The 16,123-nt window shown below is 37.3% G+C and overlaps 2 protein-coding genes across 5 annotated transcripts in view; both read left to right on the forward strand.

Moving 5' to 3' along the window:
• Positions 1-1,918, forward strand: part of LOC107674587 (unconventional myosin-XV-like) — a 29,565-nt gene extending 27,647 nt beyond the window's left edge. Inside the window, 4 exon segments of the mRNA XM_016468599.1 lie at positions 445-578; positions 669-802; positions 1,468-1,608; positions 1,780-1,918. Of these exon segments, the coding sequence (XP_016324085.1) occupies positions 445-578; positions 669-802; positions 1,468-1,608; positions 1,780-1,881 (511 nt within the window). The 3' untranslated portion in view covers positions 1,882-1,918.
• A 1,200-nt stretch (positions 1,919-3,118) lies between these two features.
• The window catches only part of LOC107674688 (lethal(2) giant larvae protein homolog 1-like), a 42,421-nt gene continuing 29,416 nt past the window's right edge, over positions 3,119-16,123 (forward strand). For all 4 annotated transcript variants that reach the window (XM_016468760.1, XM_016468761.1, XM_016468759.1 and 1 more), the window contains exons 1-2: positions 3,119-3,345; positions 4,678-4,775. In XM_016468760.1, coding sequence (XP_016324246.1) covers positions 3,265-3,345; positions 4,678-4,775 — 179 coding nt within the window. In that variant the 5' untranslated portion in view covers positions 3,119-3,264. The remainder of the gene's footprint in view (positions 3,346-4,677; positions 4,776-16,123) is intronic.

A 16,123-nucleotide genomic window follows, 5' to 3' on the forward strand; every position in this document is an offset into this window, starting at 1 on the left:
CCGAAATTTCGGTGCATCTCTAATTATTGGCGACATCAGAAATGGATATTATATAATAGATGCTTTTTTGAACATTTTAGCGATTTAAAAATATTAAAAAAGGATTTTTTACATGGCACCCCTGCTCTCGACAGACGGCATCCCGGTTGGGAAACACTGTCCTAATGAGACTGCTATTTGCTATTTTCTACAAGTAGAAACTTGCAGGGAAATATAATCCCAGGGATCATTACTAGGAATGAGGGAGAAATGAGATCTGTCCTCATATTAATTACTGTGCCAATAATTGTATATAGGTAAAATTCCCAGTTGTAAAAACACTGTGTTGTGTTTGTTGTAACTGTTCAGTTGGCCCCTGATGGAGAACAGCACCTGGCTTGTGTCCCTGAGGTAATATTAGTTACCTCTACCATAGACTAACATTCTCTTGTTCTCTGCCATCAGCCATGAGGTTCAGGAGTATATTCCCACCCAGCTCTTCAGTCTCCAGCGGCACCAGCAATGGTTAAACATGGTGACCCAGCACATGCAGCAGGTGCAGGCCCTCACTCCTCATCAGGCCAAAGCACAATTTCTAGGTGAGGTGTTGACTTAGGAGAACAGTCAATGTGAAGGTGCATAGCCTTCTACTTAAAACACGGATTGCTGTGCTTGTGTTTCTGTTTCAGGGCTTGTGAGTGCTTATCCCATGTTTGGCTCGTCATTCTTCTACATACAGAGCAGCAGTAATAGTGCTATCGACACCCCATGCATACTGGCTGTCAATCAAAATGGTCTGAACTTTCTAAGAAAAGATACTCATGTAAGCGTAATCCTTTTATTTCCAATGCTTACTAAAAGCCTGTGTAAAAATAAACTCAGGACTTTTTTTGCTAGTCTTTTTAGACTGTATTTCTAAAACTGCAGCATATTTTTAAATAATAGCTGACCAAAAAATTACAATTCTGTCACAATTTAGAAAGTCATATGTTTGAAATGCCATGAGGGTGAGTAAGGCTCATCAAGGCTGCATTTATTTGATAAAAAATACAGTAAAACAGTAATATTGTGAGATATTATTTAAATACCGGTAATAAAAGTAATTTATTCCTATAATGTCAAAGCTGAATTTTCAGCATCATTACTCCGATCTTAAACGTCACATGATCCTTCACAAATCATTTTAATATGCTGATTTGTTGCTTTAGAAACATTTATTATTATCTACATTATTATTATTATTATTATTATTATATGTTTGTGCTAGATACAGACTTAAATGACGAAGTTTTTTGTTGTTTAATTTATACAAATAAAAGTATGCAATTATTCAGTGATTAGATATGCAGTCTGCTTTGACACTGCTAACGTGTCCATTATACTGTATATTTGAAAAGATTTGCAAATTGATCTGCATTTCCTTCTATGATATTATACAACATGGTCACATACTGTATAGACTTTACAGCTGTTTTCAATGTTCTTCAGGAGCCGATGGTGAAGTTTCCGCTGAAGGAGGTCCAGTCCACCCGTACACAGAGGCCCACAGCTGGCTCCAGTTACCCGTATGTGGAGATAATGCTGGGTGACCTAATGTCTCAACGCATTACACAGTTACAGCTGGACCAGGTATGGACTTTGGACTAAATGAAGGAATATATGATTGCAAATCATCACATAATCTAATTGTGTAATGTCTGGTCATTTTAATGCCCTTTTAAAGTGTGTTGTTAATCTGAGTTGGTAATTTTCACTGGGCCTGTGTGGGCGGAGCTTATTCCTGTGCGTTTGACTTTACAGAGTCTTGAGCTGTGCCGTGTTATCGCCATGCATATGGAGAACCTGCTGTCAGTACGAGAGAAGAGACTTACTCTGCCGCCCAGTGAAATCACTCTGCTCTAGCACCCTTTCTATTAATTACTTTTATGGCAATAATTGCAATCAGACACTATTAAACTTCTACACGTCGAAAGCTACCTGTCATTGTTGATAGTGCAGTATGTCTGTTTAAAATTTCAAAACCAAGTTCCAGGATTGGCTTGTTATTCACAATAATTTTGCATGCATTCCATTTGATTGAACATATGGGCCCATAATTCAAAACAGTATAGCACTACCTCTAGTTCTGGACATGTGAAGTTCTTCTCTTAAATACTGATTTGCACTACTTAAGACTATTACATGTTTTAAATATTTATATATTGTTTGTGTCATGTGGATGTGAATGGGAAACAAAATATATGCACAACGAATGCAGGTTTAATATGAAGTCTTTATTCTAAATAATAATAATAATAATAAAATCACAACTGACCTGCGTTTTCCACAAATGTGTATTATTTATTTACATTAGATGCACAGTTTGAGGAATCATGAAACATTGTTAATACATTGAATAATATTAACATAATACTGTGAAATGTTTGTAAAAAAAAAAAAAAAGCAAACTATGTAAATTCATTCATGTGACCAAAAGTTATGATCAGCATTATTATTTTTAAATAAAACTAAAACTATTAACCACATTTTTGTTAATTGAAATAAATTAAAATTCAATACAAAACAATAAAATTCAATAAATATATAAATATAAATATTACATGAAAATCTAAACAAACATTTTAAATGTCGCCTGGGCAGCTAACAGAAATAAGTTTATGCTAAAGCACTAAAATTGCTAACTGGGAATAAATAAATAACATTAAAAAGTGAAATAAAACTAAAACTTATAAAAATAATTTAAACCTAAACAGTAATGTTTAAAAATAACAATAATAATAATAAAAATTACAAAAAATATATATATAATTAAAAATGAAACTAAAATTAAAAGGAAACGTAAAAATAAAAGTTAATTAAAAATATTAATAAAAACTTGAATAGTATATAAATAGTACTAAAATAGCATGATTTGATTGGCTGGTTTCTCCACGCAATGAAACTGAATTGCTGCCAGGCAATTCAAACGTGTAAGTAAAACTAATCGAGCCGACTCCTGATCCGTGTTTTCCACACGCACGCTGGTCGTGGGCGTGGTTTGGTGAATTGGTCACAGATTCTTGGCTTCTGATTGGCTCTCCTAAGACGTGGTTCCTGTGAACTTGCCCTGTGGTCAAACTGCATAAACACACAGCTGAAAACTTGCACGGCTTGAGGAGTGGATACAAAAGAAACTGGAGCTTGCATGAAGGATCACATTGTTTCTCTGCACCGATTCACGCCTAACGGAATTGATATCAATCTGAGACGGCGCGGGCTGTGTTATTTCTCTGATTCGGCTTCAGGATGATGAAGTTCAGGTTCAGACGGCAGGGGAACGACCCTCATCGTGAGAAAATCAAGCAGGATCTGTTTGCATTCAGTAAGGTATGTGGGATATATACTGTAGCGTTGGGTCTCCTCTCGAGCATGCATGCGGTTTCGGGTTGCATTGAAATCGATTAAAAGAACATATAATTCAAGCAAATGTATTCACAAATGACTTATTGTGAACGTGTTCTATTTCAGTCATTTCCTCTTTATTGACATGCAGTTGCTAATATGGCAATGTTTTACAACCATCATGGCCAGATATGACAATATAAGCGCATGAAAGTTGTTTGAAACAGTTATTGCTTTATATATAGCAAGCTTTTCTTTTGGTTAGTGCACAGTTACACTTTTATAGCTTCAAGAGAATGACTGAGAAATGTGTTGCTTTTGCGTGTAATATGTTTATCTTCGTCAATGGAGCTCATTAAATCAGATCGGGCGTGTTGTCTATTGTGAGTGACCTCAAAGTTTTCTTGTGTTTGTAACTTTAACCGTTACGAACGACTGACTAATAATCTGTATGTATGTTTGTTTGTTTGTTTGTTATTGAGCCTTGAATGTGTCCTGCAGTTGTAGGGTGATGATTTGTAGAGCTCTCTGTAATGAGGCTGCTCTTAAATCATAATGAACATGTTACTGCTCTCTTGCCAAAAACATAGAAAGAGTTTGATTGTAGGCTTTTTACTGATGACCAAACTCTGGCACTATTACAGCACAATCAAACATTTCTACCCCTCCTCTTCAGTGTAAAGCAAAACCGGAGGAAATGAGAGATACCGTATTATGCATGTTTTACAGCATTAAAGTCCTCACTTTTGTTCATTCCTCAAATGCTGCTGATTTATCCACTGATGGTTTAGGAAAACAGAGAGTGTGTGTGTGTGTGTGTGTCATGCTGATGAAGCATCATGACACTGTGTAATGTTACAGGAAGGTCCTGTTATTTATCATGTCACACTTTGTCAACCTGTGAAAAGAGATCTGCATCATTCGGCCAACTTCAAGCCTGCTTAGATTTGTGTGTTGATTTAAGGTGACATTTTTAAAATTGCCCAAAAACATGTTTCTGCAAAGCACTTTTGATAGCTTTGAAGATGAATTTGACATTGTCTGTCAAATCTACTAGATTTCCTTCCTTGCTATTTCTGGTTCTGCATTTTGTTTTGTAAAAACAAGGAAATCCCCTTCCTGACAAGACTGCACTGAATAGATCTACTGCATTGTTAATTGTAGCATCAGGGCTCATTAGAGGTCAATGAAGTATGAATTGGTTTCTTTTTTTTGAGCTCAGCAGAAAAAGAGGGATTTCAAATGTCTATATGATGTACATTACATGTGAGTTTAAGTTCTGAATGTGTGATTTCCTCTTCTCTTCTTTTTACTCAGACAGTTGAACATGGATTTCCAAACCAGCCAAGTGCTTTGGCCTATGATCCCAAACTGCAGCTTATGGCCATTGGAACTAAATCAGGGGCCATCAAAATGTATCCTTTTGTGAGTGCTTTACTCAAATGAAACGAATAATGTAGTGGAATTGTTTTGTTAATATACACTACTGTTCAAATGTTTGGGGTCCGTAAAAGTCACAGTAAATAATTTTACATTGGTAAAAAAAAAATTGTTGATTTCAAATAATTGCTGTGCAGACTTCTCTATTCAGCAAAGAATCTTAAAAAACGCATCACAGTTTCCACAAAAATAAGAAGCAGCACTACTGTTTTTAACTAATAATAGGAAATGTTATTTGAGCATCAGTTCAGCATATTAGAATGATTTCTGAAGGATCAACTGACACTGAAGACTGGAGTAATGATGCTGAATAAATTGCATTTTAAAATTGATTGAAATAGAAAAGTTGTTTTAAATTGTAATGCTATTACAATACAATTGTAATGCTATATTTTACAATGTCACTGTTTTTACTGTGTTTTTGATCAAATAAATGCAGCCTTGCTGAGCAAAAGAGACTTCATTCAAAAACATTAAAAAACCTTAATGACCCCAAACACTTGAACAGAGGTATATCTACACCTAAGTTTGTACGCACCTTCTCAGTTGTTTCTTACCCATTCAAATAATAAATTAAACATAATAATAAATTAAACATTAAAAAAATAATGAAAATAAAAGAATGGGAATTAAGTTGACAAATTAAGATTAAACAAAGTTAATTAAGATTCTTAAATTAAGATTTAAGAAATGATGTATTTATTTGTATAACAATGTTGTAAGTAGCCACTGTTTGTGTAGATTACAGTGATTCTCTCAATTGGCTTTGAGAGCTACAGCCATAATGCTTAACAAGTTTTAAAAGAAATTCATATATAGGTGCAATTTGTACTTATATGTCTGTATAATAGTGTGTGTCCAAACTTTTGTGAGAACCACTGGCATTTTACATTAACACCAACTTCTTAAGCGTTATAATATTAAACTCTTTACATCCTTCATAAAATGTTGGGAAAGATTTGGTCATTTTTATTTAGATCAATGATACAATGCAGTGAGTGAATGTCCTAGTTTATGGTTCACGGATTCTGATTAATTACTCTGGATGTATGGCTCTGTTGTGTTGAAGACTTGAGTCATCTGCGTTTGTACACAATGTGACTCATTACATGTTGTGCTAGTCCTCTAAAACTTGGTACTTTGAAAATAAACTTTTCTAAATTGTTATAATTATACTCGACACTGTCCAGGCCTGAATGTTTGAGTCTGTAGTGGGTAGAAGGAATGTTTAGGAGGATACTATCAGAATAAAATGTCGGAGACTCCTTTGGTGAGCTGTTATTATCTAGTCCTCCTGGACTGGACAGGTCAGACAGGCCAAGTATCATGGAATACGTCCAACATTCTTTCACAGTCATGCTTGCTTTTTTTTCTGTGATGGAAGCTGAGATACAGGCTGGATCAGTGATATTATGGTGATTGTGATGCACAGTACAGGTCTTTGAGCTTTGGGAGGCTGGTAGTGTCAGGCACAGCCCAGCTGAGAGATGCTCATTCTGCAGGCTTGACTCACTCGGGGGTGGGGGGCGCTAGCTGCGGACGGCCTGATCTGACAACCTGCCACTAATGCCTCGTCCATCAGACAAGAAGACTCATGATGGAGAGAGGACAGGGACTGGTCGGTGTAAATAAAGGAGCTGTTCTGAGGTTGAGTAATGAGAGGTTTGGCTTTGAAAGCATTTCCTCTGATTGGGTGTTGAAGGGGGTGTGATGAGAGATCAAAGTTTGGTTTACCCAGTCTGACTCCATTTTTTTTTTTTGGATGTCTCTGAATAACATTTGGGAATATAGTATTAGTTTAGTGTTGGCGAATTTCTCTCTTCTGTCATTAAGAGTTCTCTTTGAGAGACTTATAAGTTCTGTTCAGGCATTTCTTCATTATTTTTTAATGAGGAAAGCTAAACGACTTGGTGTCACGCTAGCTTGTTTTGTGAAGAATTCTGCGGAATGGATTTAAACATGGTGCAGTTATGCTAAAGAATAATCAAATTAGCCAAAATATTTAATAAACCAGGGGATCCCAAAGCTTTTTATGTTAGGACCCAGCTAGAGAGCTATGATCATTCTCAAGATCCACTGAAAATGTTTTTACATGCAGCCTGTGAAGAAAAACGATACAGGAAACACAAGTTATGCCCACCAACAAACTTGTTAATTTGACATGAGCTATTCTTGCACTTTGCAGTAACCACAATTTAAAAACTGTTGTAATTAACATTCATAGAATCGGTGGGGGATGTGTACTGCATTGTGAAATTAAGGTCTTTCCAGTTCTGTGAAAATATGCTGATTTGTATGCGTGTTGATTCCATGTCAGCCTGCTTATGTCTCTCAAACTGCACTTCTGTCTTAAATTTCATTTCGTGCAAGGAAATGCAGTGATTCCAGACTCTTTTCCTATGGGTCATGCGTAAACTTGTGCTGAATCAATAGCCAGATACTGTTGGATGAAAAAACTAGCAAGATCTTTATGAACAACTTCTAAATTGAACCCAGCATACAGTCGTCCAGTATTTTATCAGTTCCTGCGGAGTTATTTGATTAAGCTGTCAGTGCTTTCTTCATTAGTTAGAGAAAACTGGAATGCTGCTGTGGTTTGATAAGCTCCATTTTATCTGGATCGGTTCCAGCTCCAGATGTGTGGTTTGCACATCAAAGGCTCGATTGCTGTGATGTGCATAGCTCTACAGCCCCGGTCATCCTGATGTCAGACGCCAGAACGGCCCAGTCTGAAGTGCGTCTGATCAAGGGTGCTGTCATCAGGGTTTGTCCAGCTCATCCTGTGCAAAGCCGTTATCAGAAACTCTGATGGATTCATTTATTCTGTGACCAAGCCATTAACTCTACCATTAAAGGGATAGTTCACCCTCATTGGCTGGTCCCCTTTGACTTGCATAGTGTTTTTTTCATGCTATGGAAGTCAGTAGGGACTAGCAGTGAAGGTGAACTATTCCTTTAAAGTACCTAAAGCTGAGGTGTGTACTTGTTTTTTGGATGATAATATTCTTTCTCCTATTGTAGTTGAATGTCCAGAATCAGATAGATATTAGTAAGCCATTTGTAGGTTTTAAGGCAGATATTCCTGTTTAACCAAATAATGGAATTCAGGGTAGGGAGAAAAATGTTGGGAAATTAAGTGTGAACTTTTTGAACATAAACTTTAAAATCCAGCCATTGTTTTTATGAGCATATTTATCTTTTTTTTATGAAACATTTGCTGACCTTTTCAAGGCTTGCTTGTAAATGGGATGTTTACAGTTGCCTTTTTGTTTCTTTGCCTCAGTTTGGTGAGCATTCGATGTAATAGGAGCCTGTCTGATCATAAATGTGTCTCCGCTGCCACCACAAATTGAGGCGCAGGGGTGGGGACTATATTTTAAAGCTAAAGAGGAGGACAGACGTGGGGGTTTTAGCAAGGCAAAGTGGAAAGTAATGAGACTGCTGGGACAGAGGAGCTGTTGGAAGTGCCGGGTTCACACCTAAAGAATGCATGTGGCTGTGCCATAAGTTCACCCTCTGCTGTAAGAGGACATTCCTCTGCACTTTTGTTGCCGATCCTCATCTCAAAGTCGTCTTTTGAAATGGTTTCCCGGGCCACCGCTGGAGCAGGCTTGTAATCAGGATGTGCTTCAGATTTTAGTAGCGACAGCTTCCGTGATTGACAGTGTCTGGCAGGCTGAGCCATGTAACTGTCAGAAATGCTGCTTCTGTTGTCGGTTGCGGCTGTGCTGAAATGAGGTGCGGTCCCCAAAATACATTTCTGTCATTACTATGGCATCCCCACCTCATTTGCTTAGTGCACCTTAGACCTCATTATCCTAATCTAACAGGTGCCATTTATACTTGAATAGAGATTTAACAGAGATACATTCATATAAATTTCCACAGTCCTCGGATTTGTATGAATCATATGGATGGATGGCTTGTTTGTTTCAGTGTGAGAATGGCACATTTTTATGAAAGGCAATGAATTTGCCAGTATGTTTATTTCTTCAAATAACAGTTGTAAAGTATTAAACGGTTAGTGTGCCAGAAGGGAATTATTAGTCATACATTTTGTGAAATCTAATTTACAAGAGGAGGAGCAGCACATCTACATCCCAATGTTAACTGACCCTTCGCAAAGACCTTAGTTACTGTTGCTACGTCTGACAAGCCATGCCACACATCATGTTCTCACACAGTGAAAAATACATTGTGGAGCAAAGAGGAAACTGACAACATGCTGACAGACAAGACCTAGCCGGTTACTTTTGGTAATAAAGTCTCAGCTTTCAAATTTTGTCTTTTTTAAAAAGAAATTCCAACAATATATACCAATAAATACTGTTTTGTGGCCCTTTAATGTGTTGTGCCAGGTTGCTGGAGCGCCTCGGTTCAAGTGGCACATGAACTGATCATCTCTTCCTCTTTACTAATTGTTATACCATGAAATAAACATGAATGAACATCAGAAGGTATTTAGTTTCAACTGCAGAAAGACATCAATACGCACCACTTTCAAGTTCAAGTCCAAATTCCCGGCAAAGAGTGAATTAATCCACCATCCGTTTTTTGTTGTTAACAATTTCCTCTTATAAACTATAGACCTGTTTATCAACACAATCTTTTGCAATGTAGACTACTATTTGCTAACTACTCACCCTTAAAGGTCACATATTTTACACCTTTCTGGAGTTTTATTTTAAGTCTTGATGTCTTTTTTTTCAAACACCGAATGCAGTAAATACAGACCTGACCAGCCGAGCGTTTGCGATCACGTGAACTTGAAGACACTTGTACAAATGCGGATGGGTGACATGAATGGAGATGATTCCAGATTGGCGATGTAATATTTGGTTTCTGTATTCTGTACTGTATTTTCCTGCGCTCAAACCTGCCAATCTGAAGGATCAAACGCCGTGTATGGCATTTGAGGTAATTTGTGAATTAGCATAGACTTAGTCTAAATAAAACAATTTGCAACTGTTACTATTATTACACTTGTATACAAAACTTTGTATTATGCTTGTTATAGAGTGTGTGACGTCACGTGCACTAAGGTTGACGCGGTTGTCACGGCGACCGTCACAGCCCTACTGTGCAATGATGTAGTTTCCTGACATCCAGTCTGAACAGCGTTTTCTCGACATGTTTCCTTGTTGTTGTTGCTCAGCAATGTCATGGACGCGATGTTGTCTGGGGGTTTGGCAAAAGGAGAGTGGGACTGGGACTAATGTAAACTATTAATACTGTATGAATGCCAAATAAATACAAGCTGCTTTCACGTGTGAAACAAGCCCAGGGCCGTCACGACTAGTACCAAAACAACACTAGTGGGAGAACTAATTGACTAATCAGCACAACCCTTACAGGGTTTTTCTGCCTCCTAATTTAACACATTTATTTGTATTTGGTATTAATCATCTGCCAAGAATATTACTAAATGTACTCGTTCTTTCACACGCATTAATGTCTGAAGTTGCTCTCCCGTGTTAATTATGCCACTAATGTGCTGTGAGTTTTAAAGGAGAGTTATTCTCCGTTATCATTATCATGGAGGTAAAAAAAAAAAATTAGAGTAGAACCAGTCACACACACAACGCTCGGATCAGCACTTCCGTGATATAATTCTTGGTAGATCTTCAAAATGTCAGTCATCTTTCCTATCATTGGTTTTCTTCTCAATCAAGCGCAGTAGCTCTGCGTAAGTGGATCTGTATGCATGGAGTCCTATCCTAGAGCACTAGCTATCCGTTTTCCTCTCCTAGCGGCAGTACTGCAGCTCTCTGATCTGAGCCAGGAAGTTTGCATCTATGCCACTGCAAACAATCAAACATTTGTCTGGTCTAGAGACATAGCCTTATCATAACTTTTAGTTTGGCAGATTGCCTTATGAAAGACTGATGCTCTCACATTTCACATTCTCACATAGGGATGTCCTCTCTTCTGATTGAACACAGCTGAGGAAACACTCCAACGCCTCTTCATAGGTTCATTCATAACTGCTCTATCTTTTGCTGGAGCCATTTCTTCCTGATGGTTTTAGATGGTGCTGCAGAGGGAAGCTCAAATGTCTCTTTGCATATCTTTTCTCTCGTGTCTCAACCTAAAGCCATTAGTATTCTGTTGTGAGTCTCACGGACACACACAGGGAGCTCAAAATCAGTCCCCTTCCCCCCTGTAGTGCACTTCTGTGGCCGGTAAGCAATCTATAGACCTTTGGAAACTCGAATAGTGAAGAAGACTCATTGAGTTCTGTTTTATGCTCATTGCAGCCAAACCTTTCTACTTAAAGGGCCTCCATTTATTAGCGAATTGTGGCAAGTTACTGGACGGGAAAGGGTTTGCTTGTGGCTTCTTTTATAAGGACCTTCGCCTGTTTTGGAAATAAGCAGAACAGGTGCTGGAATCTCCTTCCAGTCATGTAATCAGTTGTGACATGAACTGAAAATGGCCATGCACTATGGGTAACACAAAGTTCAAGGTTCAGTCTTTGTTACTAAAACTGCAGTTTCTAGAAATGCTTACCAAGCCAAAGTTCAGCTGGAGCTGCTGTATGTAAAAAGTTTCATCATTTGCTTTTTTTTCTTCTTCTTTTTAGAAGAAATCTCAAATTGCATTTATACATCTCAAACAGATGATACTTTGAGCAGTGTTCTATGAAATTATCAAGTGTCTTTGAAACATTTTGCATTTTGTATCTCAAAAATGGTGGATACTACATTTCAGTGTAAACCATCTGGCTTTTGTCCATCATTCAATGACTCATTCAACAGGCATCACAATTGTTTTTTTTAGAGAAAACCCCCATAATTACTTTCGGTTTGTCTCTTCAATATAGGACAACGTATGTTTACTGCATTAGACTTCGGACACAATGTCTGCTGTTTGTCACTATTCAGACCGTGAAATTGCATTATCCTTTGCTAACTTGTTGTTGGCGCTTGAGTGAGTAATTGCTGAGCATTTTTGGGAGTATGTGGAGAGGAGATGGCCAGTGTAGGCCCTCCGAGAGTGTGTTTGGCTTATGTTGTGAGAGCAGTCTGGGGCCCTGGAAGGGAGTTCTGATTGTTACATGACTTTGACATGTTAAAACTCCTTTGTGGTAATGGAGAGGGTGGAGAGTAGCTATAGTGTGGTTAAATATTTATATTATTTGGATCATGATGAATTAAGTAATTTATTTTAGAGGTGTAGTTTCCCTTGTGAAAAAGTGTGCTTAATTGCATTGAATGTGCATTGTAGTGTACAAAAAAGTATTAAAATTTTACTTGCAGATAAGATAAAGTGAATGTAATAATATTAATGAAATTAAAGGCCACTTAAGTGTACTTAAAAAGAGTGTACTTTTCATGACCATGCTTTTTTTTAACACACTTAAGTACATTTTTAAAAAGTGCTTTGTTGGAATGTAACAATTCACTCAACTCGCGTTGCAATACATTTCACAATACGATTTTCTCATGACAAAATGAGATTTAAGACAAATTATGAATGAAAAATTATTAATAAAACTAAGCTAAAATTTTAAAAGAAATACCAAACTAAATAAATAATAAAAATAAAAGAAATCTCTTTCCATTTATAAAGCAATCACTGCATTTTAATCACAGTCCAAACAGAGATACTGTATAGGCTGCATGCAGCACGAGCAGTTTTTGATTTAAATTAGATTTTATAATTTCTAAATTTAAGCCTGACTTTAGCTTTGTGAAACTATACTACATAACACATCTGAACGAAACACAAACAGCAGACGGGCCCCACTCACTGACAGCAGGTGGTGCTTATAGAACCGCGGCAATACAGCGTTTCCTTGGTTACCGCTGTAAACAAAGCAGCGCTGCTCTTATGAAGAGTCAAGATGAAAAGAAAATACCATCTAAACTTGAATGAAGACAGTTCCCCTCAGTTACGTTCGTATAAACACATACCCCCAACTGTATCACGATTGAGTTTAACATCTCAACCATCTTGAATCGTCACATATTTTCATCGATTTTCAACTGGCTCGTGGTTCATCGTTACATCCCTAGCACTTTGTAATGACAAATTAAAAGTTTTCATTTAAAGTACTTTTTAAATCATTGATTTAATCTTTTGTTGTGCTTTAAAGAAGTTAATGTGTTGACAAACATACTAAAGAACATGTAAAGTATTTGATTATAAGTTTCACTATAATGTGTTATTTGAAATTACATTTAAAGTTAATATGTTTTGCAACGTCTTCAGCCGTACAAGCCTTAGCAGAAATGACATTAAAGCATATTTTAGTTCACCATAAATGTTTGTCAGTACATTTGGCACACTTGAAGCATATTTCAAAGATGGTAGAATTGTGAAATTACGCATACATTGTACTTAAATCCTACTTGGGTCAAAAAAGGCAGCTAATTTGTATTTCATATCAATTTAAACTGTAATACTTTTTATTTAATTTCAATTAATATTCAATTAAGTGTGTGAAAAAAGTTCAGTTTGTGCTTAAGTTCTTTTAAGTAGTACTTTTTTATTCAAGTAAGCTAGTTTACTTCATTTTCACAAGGGTTATGCAAAAATACATTTGTCAAATAAATTTTAACCCTTATGTTATTCTAAACTCCTTGACATTATGATGTAGAACACAAAAGGAGATGTTTTGAAAAAAAAATCTTCTCTTTTTCTCTACAATGAAAGTTTATCTCTTAACCGAACATCTGCTCTGGTATATCGGACATCCAGATTAGCAATTTAAAAGTAATTTTTTCGGTTTGTGTTGACTAGGATCTGTTTGTGTTTGCGTTACTGTAAACTGTCCTTTTTGGCAATAATATTGATAATCTGGGTCAAATTAATTTGCATTGCTGAATCTTATAGCCATCTAATAGTATGTTAGATTTTCATGGATTACTAAAATGTGTTTTTTAAAATGTTTTTGAGCTGATTTGGATGCCTTCACTAGCTTAAAATTCATGTTCTTTGTCTCTTGAGAATATCAGGTTCTGTTTTGAGTGTCTGCTTGTTACTTCAAGTAGAAACACTAGTATTCATGTGAGACATGTAGCTGAAGGAAATGAATTCTGAATGCAGAATTCAGAGTGTTTCTGAAAGACGCTATGAGTGAGGATGTGAAGGTCTCTTAAATTAGATTGTGTACACACAAAAGCCTGCAAAACGAGGACAGAATTTCCGGTGTCAAATGTGTCGCAATAAGTCTTAAAAAAAAATTCACCACAAACAGGAAATCGCTTTTTCTCGATGTCAACAAACCAAAACCATTCTGTGCCCTGCTCAGAGTGCAGCCTAGAGACCTGCATACCTGCGGGACCCGACGCATCAGAGTGCGGCGCGGTACAAGACTTGATGTGCGAGTGTGGGTGCGGGCGGGTAGACACTCGTGTGTGTGCAGGATGCGGTAGAATAAAATGATTTGTGGGACTCCCGCAAAATAGAAATATCAAAACATAAAATATCTAATAAATAAATTGTTATTCATGTATTGCACAAAAGCAACAATAACTAATATAAAATAAAAAAGATTAACAGGCGCAAGCATAGGCAGAGTTTCTATTTATAACGCGATTGCAGCATTGAGCAATGTAGCCAATCACAGACATATCTGTTGATTTCTGGAACGCAATGACCAATCAGAGGTGTTTAAGTTAGAATCCACTCAACGCTCAAATGCCCGAGTTCTTGTGCAGCGTTGAAATTTGCGTGCTCACGAATCCTCTAATTATAACACACGAAGTGTAGACATTATGAAAGATTAATTGTGCATACAGTATATTCATTGTGTTATAACAGAGCTTTGTGAGATTGCGATGAACTGAGATGTCAGCTTTTTTGCGATTATAAAGTGAGCGCTCTTTGCTCGCATTCTGCCAGGCCAAACCATGCACGCAGCAGCCCATGCTTGCTTTTCTGTTAAAAATAACAGTGGTTTGAGAATGTTGATGCTTTAATAACAAATATTTTATCAGGAGCGTTTATGCTGGGATGTTGTGGAGCTTACAGGATGTTTTAATGTAAATTGCATGGATGTATTGAGAAAAATCTATATAGGCTACTTTTATGCAGGCTTTTGCAGGCAGGAGCGGGACAAGATAACATATATTTCTGAAAAGTCAGTCCCTCGCAGGTCTCTAGTGCAGCTGTCTCGTGGTTTGTAATCTCTCCACACTATTAGCAATGCACTGAGTTGGACGGTTGGCTCAAAAAGTAGAGTTTAATTCTTGGCAGGGGTGTGGACTCGAGTCACTTGACTCGAGACTTGACTCGGACTCGAGTCCCAAATTTGATGACTTGCGACTCGACTCGAAATAATTAAAGAAGACTTGAGACTCGACTTAGACTTTGACAGCAATGACTCGAGACTTGACTTGGACTTGAGCCCTGTGACTCGGAAAGACTTTATGATCAGATCAAAGTCGTTATAGACACATCCCTGCAGCGTGCTTGCACTTGCTGGTAATAAGCCAGAGACTGCGTTCAGGGAGCGCTGGATATAGGCTAGTATAAATGAATGGAGCAATAGCATAACTTACGACAAAAGAACAGAGATAAAAATAAATAGATAACAAATTACATAATTCGTCTAGTAGCGATCTCCACTCGTGAAAAGCGCTGCCCTGTCCGTTTGATCGCCGCCCAGCAGACACACCCGCGGCCACGATCACTTCACTGGTGCTCGCCTCATCATCACTGTGACCGCTGCTGTTAAATATTCCTCACTTCTTTTGTTTGTCCGACACCGAGGTGCACTATGAGTGACGGATCCGCATCCCACCACGACCCTCGCACTCTGCCAACTCGATGTGCTTTCATTTTCATTTTAATTTGTAATAAACACCTCTCTGATACCTTTTTTTGTCAGATCGCCACAGTTTTTGTTCGATCAGTTACATATTTTAATTGCATGTGCATTTTTATTTAAACCTCCATTAACTCTTAAATGCATGCATGTTTCGCCAATCATTATTACATATTCTGGTCTTTAGCGACCCGGACCTATATATACAGCACGGATGGATCTTTAACTGCTGCAATAGCAAAAAAACAGAAGAATAAAATAAAGCATATTTCGTTACCTTTTGAAACTTAAAAGGGTTCAAATTGAGCAGATGATTTTACCATCGCTGTCATCGTCAGAGCGCACTTCCACAGTACATTCAGCATCTGGCTCATATTCACAATCTCAACCATATTCTCAAAACTATCGTTTTCAATGACTTCATATTCAATATTTTGATCACTGGCAGCTCATTCACCACATCCAGCATCAAATGACAGTGACATTTTATTTAATTGCGTATAGTAATTGCTCTGCAGTAAAGCCATTCAAACCACTTCAATTTTTGCT

This window comes from Sinocyclocheilus anshuiensis, unplaced genomic scaffold (assembly GCF_001515605.1).
Source record: "Sinocyclocheilus anshuiensis isolate Anshui unplaced genomic scaffold, SAMN03320099.WGS_v1.1 scaffold152, whole genome shotgun sequence".
In the NCBI taxonomy this organism is placed as follows: Eukaryota; Metazoa; Chordata; class Actinopteri; order Cypriniformes; family Cyprinidae; genus Sinocyclocheilus; species Sinocyclocheilus anshuiensis.